Source organism: Hyaena hyaena, unplaced genomic scaffold (assembly GCF_003009895.1).
Source record: "Hyaena hyaena isolate Hyena2069 unplaced genomic scaffold, ASM300989v1 scaffold_236, whole genome shotgun sequence".
NCBI classification, from domain to species: domain Eukaryota; kingdom Metazoa; phylum Chordata; class Mammalia; order Carnivora; family Hyaenidae; genus Hyaena; species Hyaena hyaena.
The window spans coordinates 1675383-1690048 of record NW_024080868.1 but is presented as its reverse complement, the minus strand read 5'-3'; the positions used below and the strand labels follow the sequence as shown (position 1 = coordinate 1690048).

General features: G+C 44.6%; 1 protein-coding gene across 1 annotated transcript; it reads right to left on the bottom strand.

The window, feature by feature from the left end:
* Positions 1 to 307: 307 nt before the first annotated feature.
* Positions 308 to 14440, bottom strand: PTGER4 (prostaglandin E receptor 4). The gene is made up of 3 exons (XM_039244289.1): positions 13847 to 14440; positions 12456 to 13377; positions 308 to 2222 (listed from the first exon to the last, which is right to left on the bottom strand). The coding sequence occupies exons 2-3, from the start codon at positions 13332 to 13334 to the stop codon at positions 1632 to 1634; spliced, it is 1470 nt and encodes a 489-aa protein (XP_039100220.1). The 5' UTR covers positions 13335 to 13377; positions 13847 to 14440; the 3' UTR covers positions 308 to 1631.
* Positions 14441 to 14666: the final 226 nt, after the last annotated feature.

The window sequence follows — 14666 nt, the reverse complement described above, 5'->3', positions numbered from 1 at the left end:
GTACTGTTGCAACTATTTATTCCAATTTAAAAGGATATAGATGGGGTGCCTGGATGGCTCAGTCAGTTGAGCATTGGACTTCTGCTTGGGTCATGATCTTGCAGTTTGTGGGTTCAAGCCCCATGTTGGGCTCTGAGCTGTCAGCTCAGAGCCTGGAGCCTACTTCTGATTCTGTGTCTCCCTCTCTGCCCATCCCCTGGTGGTGCTCTCTCTCTCTCAAAGAATAAACGTTAAAAAAAAAAAAAAAAGGATATAGACGATGATCTCCAACAAACAAACAATAATCACACAAGTTTTCCAAAACCGCTGATATGGAACTCAGACTGAGTGTATTTATTTATTATAATCTCCAAAATAATTTCAGTTGGTACAACTGCTTCTCAAAACCACATCACTATCAGGCTCAGAATTTAATTATAACCAAGCAATTCACAAAAACACTTTAAGCAACAAAACATGCTTAGTATTTCCTTGAGAAAGGTCCTTCAAATGTGTACAGCATCACTGGGTAATAAACAAAACCACTAGAAAGGCACCCTCATGTCTCCAACTTCTGTACCCCTTATGTTGATAAAATCTGTGTGATCCTTCCACATCTAAAAATAAAGGCCTTCATGGTACAATCTGCCTTCCTCTTAAATTTTAAAGGATATTCTAGATCATTCCTTAGGAAAGTAAAACTATGAACACTTTAAGAGGGAAACAAGTTGCTTGGACTTCTTTTATATTATACACTTCAATTATGGGTTCTTTATTGAGACTTAAAATTTTATGTTCTATTTTAAAAAGTGTCAATGGGGGCAAAAGTAGAAAATATTTACCAGCAGGTTAGCCTCTCCTGAAATCACAGTTTTCTGGATAAATACACGTAGCATCATTAAAATTTTTCACTATGTATTTATACATAGCTTGGAAAGAACTTTAACATTTTGGGCTAATATTCATGTCAAAAAAAAGCATTCCTTTCATAATTGTAAACCCTTTCTTTTAAAAACTTCTTTTTTTTATAGCTCTGAGTCTCACTGTGTATTTTCAACATCTTGGCTTGAACCTGTTTATGAAAAAAAAATCTAACATCTGCAACTTGAGCTGGTTATACTGGGAAGAGAGGAATTACCATAATTTCATTATACCTTGTATTAACAAAAAACCTTCTCACAGAGAAGAAAATACTTTAAATACCTTAAATCATATTTACAACAATAAAATTCACATTTCATGCTTTAGTGAAACACTTAAATCATAAGATAGTCCTTATAGTTTATTCGAATAGAGCCCTTCTGTACCTGGCCTTCTGCTGTAAGCCGGGTATAAAGCTCTGGGTGTTATGAAAATAGCAAAACTTAGCCATCCTCCTATCAAGGAGAAAAACTGAGGGTAGATCTTGCCAGCCATCAAGTGGTGATAGAAATCCTGTGTCCTAGTGAAGTGACAACCACGTGCTTCAGACATCGGGTCCTGCAGGAATCAGCTTGATTGTTTGAAAAGTGCTAAAAAGCCCAGATGTTCTTTAATGTGAGTTGAAGGACGAGAACAGCCCTTCTGAGCACAGCTAACCACTTCATTTCTGTGTCTATTGCACAGGATTTTATATGCTTCCAGAAATAGTGCTGTGTTTCTTTCCTTAGCTACTATATACATTTTTCTGAGAAGTTCAGCGTTTCGTTGGGAAAGGTGACTTGCAGAGAGCTCCCTTTTGGGGCGGGCCCACGCCTGCTACTCCCTCCAACCTCGTCCACCAGTAAAACACTCTCTGAATCCTGCCCGTGGGAGGAGTCCGAGGTCTCTGATATTCGCAAAGTCCTCAGAGAGGTGGTGTCTGTTTGGGCCTGGCCCATGCCGGGTACACCTGGAAGCAGATTCCTGCCTCCGGGACCGTTGTCACTGAGGTCCGGCATGTAGAGGAGGGTCTGAGATGTGCTGCTGATCTCCTTCAGCTCTCGCGAGAGGAACGAGCGAGAGTGAGCAGACATGGCGGAAGATGTCCTTCTGCTGTCTGAGCAGTGCGGTCCCTGACGGTCCCTGCGGGACCCACCGATGCGGCAGAAGAGGCATTTAATCTTCTCGATTGCTTTGCTGAGCACGGTCTTCCGCAGAAGGATATAGATCCAGGGGTCCAGGATCGGGTTCACAGCAGCAATTCGGATGGCCTGCAAATCTGGGTTTTTGCTGATTTCTTGCACTAAACGTGGCTGATATAACTGGTTGATGAACACCCGTACCTGCATAAATGAGATGCCCACGTTTAGATTTTAGCATTAATCAACTCGGAAAATAGTTACATGCAATGTCTAAGCTAGTAACATTAGCTAGCTGTCGTCTTTTCAGTTAATAACGGCCAAGAAAGAGCAACTTACAGGGTAAGACTCAGAAAAACCAGCGATTATGCAATTACATTTGTTTTGAGTTAGTGTAACTTTAAGATTTTTGTGACTGGGGTGCCTGTGTGGGTCAGTTGGTTAAGCCGCCGACTTTCGCTCAGGTCATGATCTCGGGGTTCGTGAGTTCCAACCCTGCGCTGGGCTCTGTGCGGACAGCTCGAAGCCTGGAGCCTGCTTCGGATTCTGTGTCTCCTTCTCTCTCTGCCCCTCCCCTGCTCGCTCTCTCAAAAATAAAACAAAAAAAATTTTTTTTTTGGTGACTATCCTATGAATATCTTCCTTAGATCAAAGATGGTTTACAAAAATGCAACGTATGTGCAGGTGATACGAGCATAAAGCTTCTTCGAGAAACATTTTATTAACTTCATTACTATGAGTGCCTTAAGTTTTTGTAATTCTAATGAAGTATCCTTTCTCCGGCCCAGATAGCCACTGATTTCCCTTATTCCAGTTGTTTTTTTATATATTTAAATGAAATTCATTTTGTAAGTCAACTAACCATCCAATCATCACAGAAAAGTCCAGAGATTCCTTTATTATAGAGTCTGGTAAGAATATACCTGAAAGTTTTATTTATTTATCTTTTATCTTTTATTTCTTAAATGTTTTTATTTATTTCTGAGAGAGAGAGAGAGAGACAGACAGACAGCATGAGTAGGGGACAAACGGTCAGAGAGAGAGGGAGACACAGAATCAGAAATAGGCTCCAGGCTCTTAGCTGGCTGTCGGCACAGAGCCTGATGCCGGGCTCGAACCCATCATGACTTGAGGCGATGCTGGACGCTTAACCGACTGAGCCACCCACGCGCCCCTATACTGGAAACTTTTAAACCAGTATCTTGATCTCCTGTCATCTAGAATGACCACTGAATAGTTTCTATTTTCTCTGTAGAGTCTGTTCACCAGTTCTAAGAATCATCTAGTGTTACCAAATCTTCCTTCAAAAACTTCTTCCAGTCTTTCCCCTTTCACTGCATTCTTCACTTGGATTATTGCATTGGACACCAAAGTGGCTTTCCCACCTCTAGTTTCTCTCCTCTCCAAACCAGCCTTCAAACTGCCACCAGAGGATTACTTCTAGAAAACAGATCTGATTGTGCTGCTCAACCCCTAAACATTCAGTAGCCCCCTGCTGCTTGAGAACTGTATTTGGCTCAATGACGGCCACTTGGTGAATCCATCCTGAAACTCCAGTCAGAATCAATCTCTCATTTGTGTCTATGGGGCATCAGAGCCAGTAAGAGCCAAGTGCTGAAAGCGTACTCTGCATAGACCAGTGGGGAAGACAATTCATTCTACTGCTCTTTGAGCTATTTGAGGCAAAAGGCATGTATGACAGCCCACCATACGACCAGCAGGCATAAATATGAAGTAAGCAGAAGGAGACCCTAACAACCTGTTTGCTATTTTGGGGTCCTATTTTTGGCAGTTCAAAAATTTTGTTCTTCCTGTAATTACATTCTTTCATGCATTTCATCATTTAATTATAAGTACTTATTGTGTGTTAGACATTGTGGTGAGTCTGGCCACAAAATGTTGCATTGAATACCGCAATGTTTTTTAAATGTTTTTATTTTTGACAGAGAGAAAGAGAGAGAGAGAGAGAGAGAGAGAGAATGGAGACACAGAATTGGAAGCAGGCTCCAGGCTCTGAGCTATCAGCACAGATCCTGATGCAGGGCTCGAACCCACAAACTGTGAGATCATGACCTGAGCTGAAGTTGGAGGCTTAACTGACTGAGCCACCCAGGTGCCCCTGGATACCACAGACTTCTTGAAGGCAGAGAGTAATCTACAGTGCAGTAGACAGGAAGGAAGATTAACTCTGACTGCAGGGTGATTAAATGAAATGGGAGGAGTACATATGGGGGGCACAACTAATCCGGATCCGGAGGGGAGGGCATTAGAGGATGCCTCCTGCAGAAGAGGAATCTTGCAGGGAGTTTTGATGGGTGAGTGGGAGTTTGCTAAATTTAGAAGGAAGGACATAACATTTCAAATAGAGGTAATTCCCTGTGTAAAGTCATTGGAAATGACTTCTGGGAACTTCAAATGATTCAATGAAGAGAGAATGAATTTATGCAAATTTAAGGAAGACTATATTTTATTCCTCAGAGGAGAAAGCACGTGCAAAATGTATAGTCTTATATTTATTCTTGGAGTATTACAATTATTATTATTGTCTAAATCTTACTTCTAATTCCACTAGGAGATTTTGTTTTTCTGAGAGATAGTGGGGCAGGGGTAGAGGCAGAAGAGAGAGAATTTAAGCAGGCTCCATACCCAGCGCAGAGCCTAACTTGGGGCTCAGTCTCAGAACAGTGAGACCATGACCTGAGCTGAAATCAAGATTGGACGCTCAACTGACTGAGACACTCAGACCTCCCCCCACCCCCCCACTAGGATCTTTTGTACAAAAATCTTACCTCATAAAAAGAGGCTTTAAAAGTGATCTGTCTTGGGGACCCTCAGTGGTTCAGTCGGATAAGCGTCAGTACTTGTTTTTAGCTCAGGTCAAGATCTCATGGTTCATGAGTGTGAGCCCTGCATCGGGCTCCACACTGACAGCACGGAGCCTGCTTGGGATTCTCTCCCTCTGTCCCTCTCCTTGCTCGTGCTCCCTCTCTCTCAAAATAAATACATAAACTTAAAAAAAAGATAAGTGACCTTTATCTTTAGTAATTATTTAACAGTTATTACTTGCCTTTAGTAATTATTTTAATATAGGGAGACGTAAGAGGCAGGTCTCATCAGCCAAGGAGAATACACAAAAACCATAAAAGGAAGAAAGAACCCACAAAAGCAGAGCTGGAGCCATTGACTTAGGGGCAAACATCTCTAACTTTAACAAGACCGGAGGATACTGCTACTTTACCATACAGTATGATAATTAATATTCATGCTCTATGAATCACCACGAAAGAAGGGATGTTTTAGAAAGATTTATAACAATTTGGATAAAATAAGTGTAAAACATTTAAGGAAATAAATGAATTAATCTGTAAAACTCAACTCATGTGAAACTTATTTCTAGATGAGCCTAGACCAATGAGATGTCATTGTATTTCTATTTCTTCCTTAGCTGGAATTCAGACTGTGATCAGCTATAGGTCTATAGTCGCTTATTAAGAAATTATTGCTTTTCAATTGCTGTTGCTTTGTTGTTATTCCTTTGTTCTGTTTTGTCTTCGACTGCAAAATCTGACCTAAACTTATTTCGGCAGTAAAACCTGAACCGAACTAGACTGTGAGCCTATTTATAGCTTATTTATTCTACTTAGTGTAAGTATTCCTGGGTTTTGCTTCAGAGGTATTGTCCCAATTTTGATGGGAATATTACATATTACTAAAATTCTAAAAGCCAAGAAGTTCTGAATTCTAAAACTCATCTGGCCCTAAATGTTTTGGATCAGGGTTATGGTCCTGTAAATCTCACAGAATAAAATAAAATGGTCAAATGGCTCTAACTGGCATGAAATTAATACCTTGATCTCTGGCAGACAGCTAAATAAAAACGTTCTAAACAGAAGTATACGATGACTTAAAATGCCTTAAGAAACTGTGCTTGGATAAATGCTATTATCCAGACAAAGCATGACTCATTTTCCATTTTCTAAAAACTAGTGATACATATAGCACTTTGGTTTCTTCTTACCATACGCTGTATTGGGGCACTGAGAGACACCCGCAGGTGTACCGGCCTTTTCTCAGGTGAAGCCTTACTGAGACCTGAAGGTTTTGAGGCACTTTTCAAGCCACCTTGCTGGTGGCTCATTCTGGTCTGGGCCCCAGGTCTTCTGATGACTTTCATGTTGCTTTTTCTGCTCTACCAGGCTGGCTGGGGGTCTGCTTAAGAATTATTTCCTGACAATGGAATCACTGGTAAAAAGCATGAGGTCTCTATTTGACTCACATCACATACTATGTTCCTAAGCGTAAAAGAAACGATGGACTGAAATCTGATAGTGTTGGGGCCTTCCCTGTGCAGTGTTTAGAAAAAACCTTGGCAGGGTCTGTGAGGACTGGAGACTTACAGCCTCTAGGTGGCGGTGTTGCTCCACTTGAAAGTTATGGTCCACAGGTTCTCCCTAAGAAGCGGTTTGCTCAGCCATCTGTCTCTAAGACCTTCCTTCAGAACAGAATCTTGGTTAAGTCTGAACGTGGCATTTTTGAGATTTTTAACATTGAAATCTCTTGTTGCTGGTTGCCTCTCTCACCATTACCTCAAAGGAAATACGGTTAGTAACTGAAAGGAGGAACATTTTTGAACAGTTGAAATGGATATAAAAGGAATGAAATTTGTTTCTATTCACGGGAATGTATTTAGGAGTTAGCATTTTATTTTAAAATTCTTATGACCTTTCAAAAAAGATAAGAGTGTTGGAAAAAAATTAATGGGCTTTCATAATGCAAGGTGATGAGAAGCAAGGAAAGATCATATCACTCTGTATCTCACTTCCTCCACAGCTTTAAGTGATTTTCACTAGCATCTGAGGGAATGAAGGAAGCCCTATTTTAGAGTTCCATGGAGTTGGGGGCGGGGGGCAAGCTTACAATTAATACAAGCCACTGAACCTGGTTATTTAATGTCATTTCAGCAAAGGGGAGCTCATCAGGTAGCAGTAAAGAGGAGAATGAAAAGCAACATTAAAAATTCAGATAAAAACATTCTCAAATTATTTAAAAAAAAAAAAAAGAAGACAACAAACTAGGTTTCCTCTGTGGCATGTTCACATTGGGGTGGATGGAGAAAAAGACAAAATGAATGCACTCTGTAATGTTTGAAAAAGTTAAGCAATCTCTGCCTCACTTCAAAGGCTACTTGGTCTGCTCTCCCCAAAGCAGGGGAAACTCCAGGTGAAGATGGGAATATCCACAGCAGTACTTCAATGTTATGCGGGGTGGGCGGAGAAAGCACTTTTCTGGAATTCTTGTCCTTATGTGCTTCGCAAACACACATGTTCAGGCAGTTTTCAGTGTCGGAAGAATGTGCTGCTGCTAAAACAGAATCTCTGTGTCAGGGGGAAAAGGCAGCTTAAAAAGTTCATTCCATACAAACAACATATACACTCTCTTGCGATTTTAAAAGTGAATCTGTTTTTCAGGAGCAGCAGATTTGCGCACATGGCTTATCTTTAATATTGGTGTAAGTTACAATATTCTGAGCTTCCTGAGGATGACTGGGAATTAGGATTCGGGAGCACTGGAACAGAACTGGGAGATGATATGATAAATTTCAAAGAAGATGTGATGACAGGAGGGCTATAAGTGAGGCTGCGTATTGTAGAGGTCCATGTACAAGCTTTGGAATGAAACACACCTCTCTTCAAATCCTGGCTCTGCTCCTTCTAATTAACGTACAAATTATGAAAGTGCTTCGTACAATGCCTAGTACGTAACACAGATATATCTGCTGGCCTGGCCATACATGGAAGTTCGGCTGTTGTGGAATATGTGAATAACTCCCAAACCACAGATCAGAGGTAGCTTTGGCACCAAAGACATGTGCTTCCTATGTGAGAAAAACCTGTTGGCAGGGAATGTCTAATTGAAAAAGAATGCCGAAATTTTGATGAAACCGATTTAGTAATTGACTGATAAAGTACAAATGCTTTCCAATAAGTGACACGGTCCTGTAGCCGGATCTGTGTGTGGTATGTGTTCTGTTCCAAGAACATAAAAGGAATTATCTGCGTGTGCTCGGTTATCTAACTGCCCTGTGAAGAATCCAGAATCAACACAGCTGTTACTAGAAATTCTTACCACTTTTTTTTTTAATGACAAAAAAAAAAATCTTTAAGTAAAGGATAGTGGAAAGAGTTCTTGAGTGTGGTGGTATAAGAGAGTTCTCTGTCCCTCTGGGTCACCATTTACTGTGGGCAAATTATTTAATCTCTACAGGTCAGTCTCTACAATGAACATTTATTTCCTGAAGTTTTTTTTTTTTTTTTTTTTTAACTCTACCTTTCAATATTCTAATAGGAGATTACAAGAATCACTTCATCTCTGGGTGGAGGGAGGAAATCCTGCTTGTAGACATTCCATAAAACCAAGCCTTGACAGGTCAGCCCAGCAGGGTGACAGTCTGTTAGACTGGGACTCCCCATAGCCTGCCAGCAAGCTGCAGAAGGATATAAATTCCTCATCTGTAGGTGAGAAACTGAGAAGCAGAGTGAAAACATTGGCCAGCTCTGCGTTCTTCCTAGAGCTTTCTTCAAGACTCAAGAGTATGTGCTACTCTGAAGTCTTCAAGGTTCTACCAATTCCATGGTTATGACTAAAACACTGCTTTCAGGAACTGCTAATTTTTTTAAGAGACAGAGAACATTCAAGCAGCGGAGGGGCAGAGAGAGAGTCCATGCTCAGCACGGAGCCCCCAAGTCAGGGCTTGATCCCATGTCCCTGGGTTCATGACCCATGCCCAAATGAAGAGTCCAATGCTTAACAGACTGAGCCACCCAGGTGTCCCAGGAATTGCTATTTTTAACTTAGCCAAATTTATTTGAAAAATGAATCAAATCTTTCAGGTTCTGCTGTAATGGTACTCAAATTTATGGCATTAGCTTCTACCTTTAAATGTGATTTGTACTCCTCTGAAATCCCATCAGTTGATCTGTGAGTCTACTTCAGTTTGCCTACAGTAAACAAAAGTGTAACTATTTACAGCTTCCTCTGCTATAATAAATCTTTCTTGATCCAATGCTGGTGAAGGCTTTGTCGCGACAACTGGTTTATTAGTAAACACTCACTGAAAGGTATTTTCCTAACCATCTATGTTTTACCTGTCCAAGGCAGAAGACAATCAAATTGGCCATTCTACCCCTAACAGAGATGAATACTTGTTACTTCAGAGTAAGAAGAAAGAAAGTAAAAGAAACAAGCAAGCTATTAGTATGCCTCGGCTTGCCTATGCACGGCGGGGGTGGGGTGGGGGTGGGGGCAAAGCCTTTCCAAAAATCTTAGTCTGTTTAGCCCTGAGGCAAAGATTTGATTTTAACTGTTATCTTAACATTAGTAACTGCAAAAATCAGGCACCAGAAGTTGATACAGCCATAGGATTTAACACTGGGACCTTAGAACCCTATCCTGCTTGCATATTTCTGAGAATTCAATCCCTTTTATTTATCTTAAGCGTAGACTCTTTCATTTCTTCAGCTTTTCCTGGGTTTAAAAAAACCCCACGGAGACTGGTTTTAAATCGAAGAATAGACAAAATGACAAGAACCACCAAATCTTGTCATGTAAATGTTTCTTGTCAAATGTACTCCACCTTCTCTGTTGATTATGACTCATTTTAGAAAGTTTCTCAAGTTTAGCACAGTTTCTTATATCCACGATTAATTTCCCAAGCTTTCTCAATTTCCATTCCAAGCTCTATTTATGAGATGTATGTTTTGGAAAACAAATTAAAATTTACTTTTTCTATGAAACTCAGTATCAACTGCCCTCTAAGAGCCACTGCAGATTTTTCTTCCCTAGTGTCCAAAAGACAAAATTTGCCTTTCAAGTGACTATTTAACCTCATATACTATGTCAGGCTTTCTAAACTGTATTTCCTCTATTAGTCTTTCCAAAGCATTTTAAGTGTTTTGAAGGGTTTGATTTTCCTCAAGTAGCAACCAACTCAATTTGATAGAAGTAAAAAAAGGTGCTTCATTAGTTTCCTTGGAACTGAAGACAGGTCTCATTGCTTTAAATGTCAGAGTTCAGGAACTTTAAACTTAAATTACAATCTCAATATGAGGAACATGAAAATACATGAAAGTTGTAGAAGTAAGCAAAGGAAGATTACAGTTATGGGTAGATTCCCCCTTTAACTCTTTCAGTAACAGCCAAGCTGTGGGTGGGTGAGTAGTATAATGACCTCACTGCTTATCATTAATTTACAATTAAACTGGTTCTGAAATTAAGAAGTTAGTAGCAGAACTAAAGGCTAAAAGCTGAAGCTACTATGACTTGTATGAGTCTTTATTACTCAAAGGCATGTGAGTACTACAAGGTGTGATTGCTTCTTGGTTGAGCCAGTTCCAATTTTCAGAGTGAAATTATTTAGTAACTACTGCATGTTACTGACTTTATATATTAGAGTGGATAGCAGTTTTTGGTTAAAATGCGGCTCTTTTGCACATTACAAAATATAGCTCCTATAATCTCTTGCCTCTGGCTTCTTAAATCACTTCAAACACTTTGTGATAAATGGCCCTGTCCCACAGGGGTCGGACCCACCACTTCAGCCCATGAAATGAATGAAGGTTTTCAATGCCTCTCTACATGCTGCAAGAAAACAACTCGTCATCAACCTTTCCGTTTTAAAAGTATGGGCATGCTGCTAAACTTCTAGGTCTAATTCCTCAGTTCCTTAAAGTGGATGTTCTGTACATAACAACCACTCGCTTTTGTCATTTATTGTTCTGTAAAACATAAGGCAGAAGCCAGTGCAGGGAGCCCCAGCTGGAGCAGATCTGTTTCTTCCAAATCTCACTGTATTGAGTTGCCATTACAGACAGTAAAATATATTTATGTGGCTCAAGTGTGACTTAACTTGGTAAATTATATTGGGTCCTGGAATGGTTTAAAGGCCCTTCTGGCCAATTATATTTATTTCTGTTTATACAAATTGTCAAGAAGCTACTGTATGCTGGCTCTCAGCCATATCTAAGTTCCTTCCCTTTACACTCACTTTTATCAGAGATAAATATCTCTTTTATATTAAATACCCCTGGACAGTATTAATAAGAGAAAAGAATAATAGCTCTTTGCATCTATTTTCTCTTGCTCCCAGTCAGCATAAGAGAGAGAAGTCATTTCTTTTTGAGTTGGTAGTTTAGAATTTCCAGAAATGCAGTGTCTTGAGAGACAAAAGACCTCAGAACCTGTTGCGTTCAGGAGAAACTCTAGATAAAGTATTATGCGAGTGAGCTCAGCAATTTTTGGTGCACTGTTTTAATGGCAGGCAAAGTAGAGAACCAGGTACGTTTTCAACCTTTCTGCTTATAACAAAGTTAATCCAAAGGCAATTTTAAAGAAGGCAGTGTCCTGAAAGTGAAGTGTGCCAAAACTCAAATGCACACACTGTACGAAGGCCAAAATTAGAAATGTTCTAGGAGTGAGATGTGATGTGAATTATATGAACAGGGTTTGGAGTCAGGTGGGTCTGAGGTTCATCACGAGCTGCAGGGTTTGGGCTTGGCAATAATTAGATGACCATCTCTAAAGCTTTCTGTCTTTAGAATGACATTGTACCTCTCATGGTTGTTGAGAATTCAAATTCAGTGATCCATGTCCATCAGCTGGCTTTCCTGGTCCCAAGAAAGAATTAAGGAACCTGACTCTGGGCCATGCTCTTGTAAGGAATGGTGACCCACATGTGTGACAAGATGTTCTCCCAGGGCACAGCATGGTAAAGAGCAGGGAATTGACCTGACAGTGTGGTTCTGCTAGATTATTTTAAGCAAGTCAAGCTGTGTGTAAAGCAATGGTGTTAGATTACACCAAAAGACATCCAGTCTCTCTAGCTCTCAACTTCTGCATAATCTACCAAAACAAACATGCAAAAAGCCCCAAACGAAAACCAAAAACAAAAGCAGAAAGCCAAATTCGTACAAAAATCAAAGCGCCAAACCCGCGCTGCCCCTAAGTAATGGTGTAGACAAAGAAATCACCACTCCCGAAGTTTCGAAGTGCCGTGCTTCTGCGGTTCACGCCGGAGAACCGGTATAAGTCACACTACGGCGGTTTCCCCTCCACATCTGAAGGAGTGGCAGGTGTTCCCGGAAGGCTCAAGGCCAATGTCAGGCAGGAAGGGGTAGGGGCTGTCCCGGGAGAGAAAGCACACCAGGGTTTCGGAGAAAGCAACTCAGGGACGTAGGAGAAAATCACCTACTACATCTCACTAGGGATGCGGCCGCAAGAGTAGGTTGCGCCTGGTCTGAGAAGCCGCGGGTCAAGATCCCAGGCCCGAGCGGGAGGGTACGGTCAGTGCCGAGGCAGGGGAGGGGAAGGAGGAAGCGGCAGACGGAGGAGGGAGTCGGTGCGAGGAGAGGGCCCGGCGGGGCCCCACTCTCGGTCACTCACCACGAGAGGGATGGAGCAGATGAGCACCACCAGGGAGGTGGCGATGAGTAAGATGACCATCTGGATCTCGGCGCCCGCTATGCGGCGGAAACTCCGGCGGCGGCGAAAGTCGCTGAGGCGCGGCAGGGCGGGGGAGGCGGCGGCCGGGCTGCCCCGGCAGGGGGCCCAGGGCACGGCCAGGGGGCCGGCCGCGTGGTGCTGCTCGGTGCCCAGCGAGGTGCGGCGCATGAACTGGCGGTGCATGCGGAGCAGCGCGCCGCACACGAGCACGTTGCAGAGCACCGTGGCGAGAATGAGGAAGGAGCTGAAGCCCGCGTACATGTAGGAGAAGGCGGCGTGCGCCGTCACGTTGGTGGTCCAGTCGATGAAGCACCAGGTGTCCGGGTACTGCAGCCGCGAGCTGCCCAGGCCCATGTTGGGCAGCGCGCAGAAGAGCACGTTGGACGCATAGACGGCGACGAGCGTGAGGCCGGCCAGCCGCTTGTCCACATAGTGGCTGTAGAAGTAGGCGTGGTTGATGGCCAGGTAGCGCTCGATACTCATGGCACAGATGATGCTGAGGCCCGACAGGCCGAAGAAGAGCAGGATGAAGGTGCTGTACTCGCAGAGCGCTTCGCCTCCGGGCCACTGGCCCTTCATGTATGTGGCGATGGTCACCGGGCTCACCAGCAACGTGCCCAGCAGGTCGGTGACGGCCAGCCCACAAACCAACGTATAAAAGGTCGTCTCCTTCTGCTCCTTGCGCGACTTGCACAGCACCACGATGGCCACCAGGTTGCCCACCACCCCGAAGATGAACATCACCGCCGGGATGGTCACCGGGCTGTTTGGACGGTCGGGGGTAGAGGAGGCGGACGCATTGACCCCAGGGCTGGACATGGCGGTGGCCCGCGGGACACAGCCTTGGACTTCGAGGCTGGGTCTGGGGATGGTAGGAGAGAGAGACAAAGGCGCGGTGGGATGAAATGACCGCTTGCAAGGTGTCAGACCCGCGCCCAAGAAACAATATACTGATGAGACAAGACCAACGACTGGATCCTGCCTGCATCGTGGAGAGTAGCCACTCCCCAACTTGGGCTACCGGGTCCCCAGGCTCAGGATACCTCCCGCCCGCAGCCCCACTCTGCTGTCATTAATATTTGTTAGTTGAGACTGCCATTCTCTCTTCCTCCCTGCCCCCTCCGGCCCAACTCACTCCACTGCCAAGATGAACAAGGCCAATCTCAAGGGAAAAGTGAGTGGTTAGCTCTTATTCCCGACAGATTCTGAGTCAATAAAATCCTCACTGAAAACAAGTTACGGAAGGCAATTTGGAGAGCGCGCTCGCCCCCCCTCCCCCGCCCCGCGCCCCGGGCTCCCGCTCGAGGAGCGCCGTCCAACCCTCAACTCACCTGTGGTCGTCGCGGAGGCGGCAGCCGCGTAGGCCCCCAGGGTCAACACTCAGCCGTCCGGGATAAGCCTCCAACCTGCCCTAAGTGCCGCCCCGCTCAGCGTGGAGCCTGCCGAGTCTTTGCCTTCTCAGAGCCGGGTCTCCGTGGCTGCCAATTTTCCGGAACTGGGGTCAGAACGGGCAGCTTTCAAAAACTCGCAGAACCAGGAGGGTGGTGGGATGGGTCAATGAAGTCTGATCTTGGATTCTTTCCTTTCTTTCCTCTTCGTCTTCTTTCTTCCCTCGTTCCTTCGAAGACGGGACCCAACTTTTGGCAGCCCGCAGGTCCCGTCGCCGGGCGGACAGCAGTCGGAGGCGGGGGCCGAGCGCGCAGGTGGCACTGAGCCTCACTCCCGGAATCAGGTCGCCCCCCCTGCGAAGCCCAGGGCAGCCCCGGCTGCTATCGGGGCTGGCGGCTGCCACTGAGGCTGCTTCCGGCGCCCTGGGGGCGGCTTGAGGTCCGCTCGGCCTGAGGCTCTGACCTGGGACCTTTCATCTTCTTCCTCTTGGCTGCAGGGTTTCGAGCTCCGCTCGCTCGCGTCCTTCCAGCCTCTGTACAAACTTTTCTCCGGCTCCAAGTTTCCGCGGCCGAGGCGGGGACACACGGCGCGCGGCCCGGGCGCCCATTGGCCGGACGGAAGGGGGCGGGGCGTACATCAGGCCCCCGCGTCGACGGGAGGCGCGCCGGGCAGGGGAAGGGGGCGGGGCTCCGAGCTGCGCCGGCCCTCGCCCCAGGCCTGGACCCGCTCGCCGCGGTGCTCCCCGCCTCGGCGGGGCTGAGG

Excerpts from the sequence above, each read along its gene's own strand:
- PTGER4 (XM_039244289.1), bottom strand. The coding sequence starts at position 13,334 with ATGTCCAGCCCTGGGGTCAATGCGTCCGCCTCCTCTACCCCCGACCGT. Across the intron at positions 2,223-12,455 it reads TCTGCTCCATCCCTCTCGTG|GTACGGGTGTTCATCAACCA; the intron begins GTGAGTGACCGA and ends TCATTTATGCAG.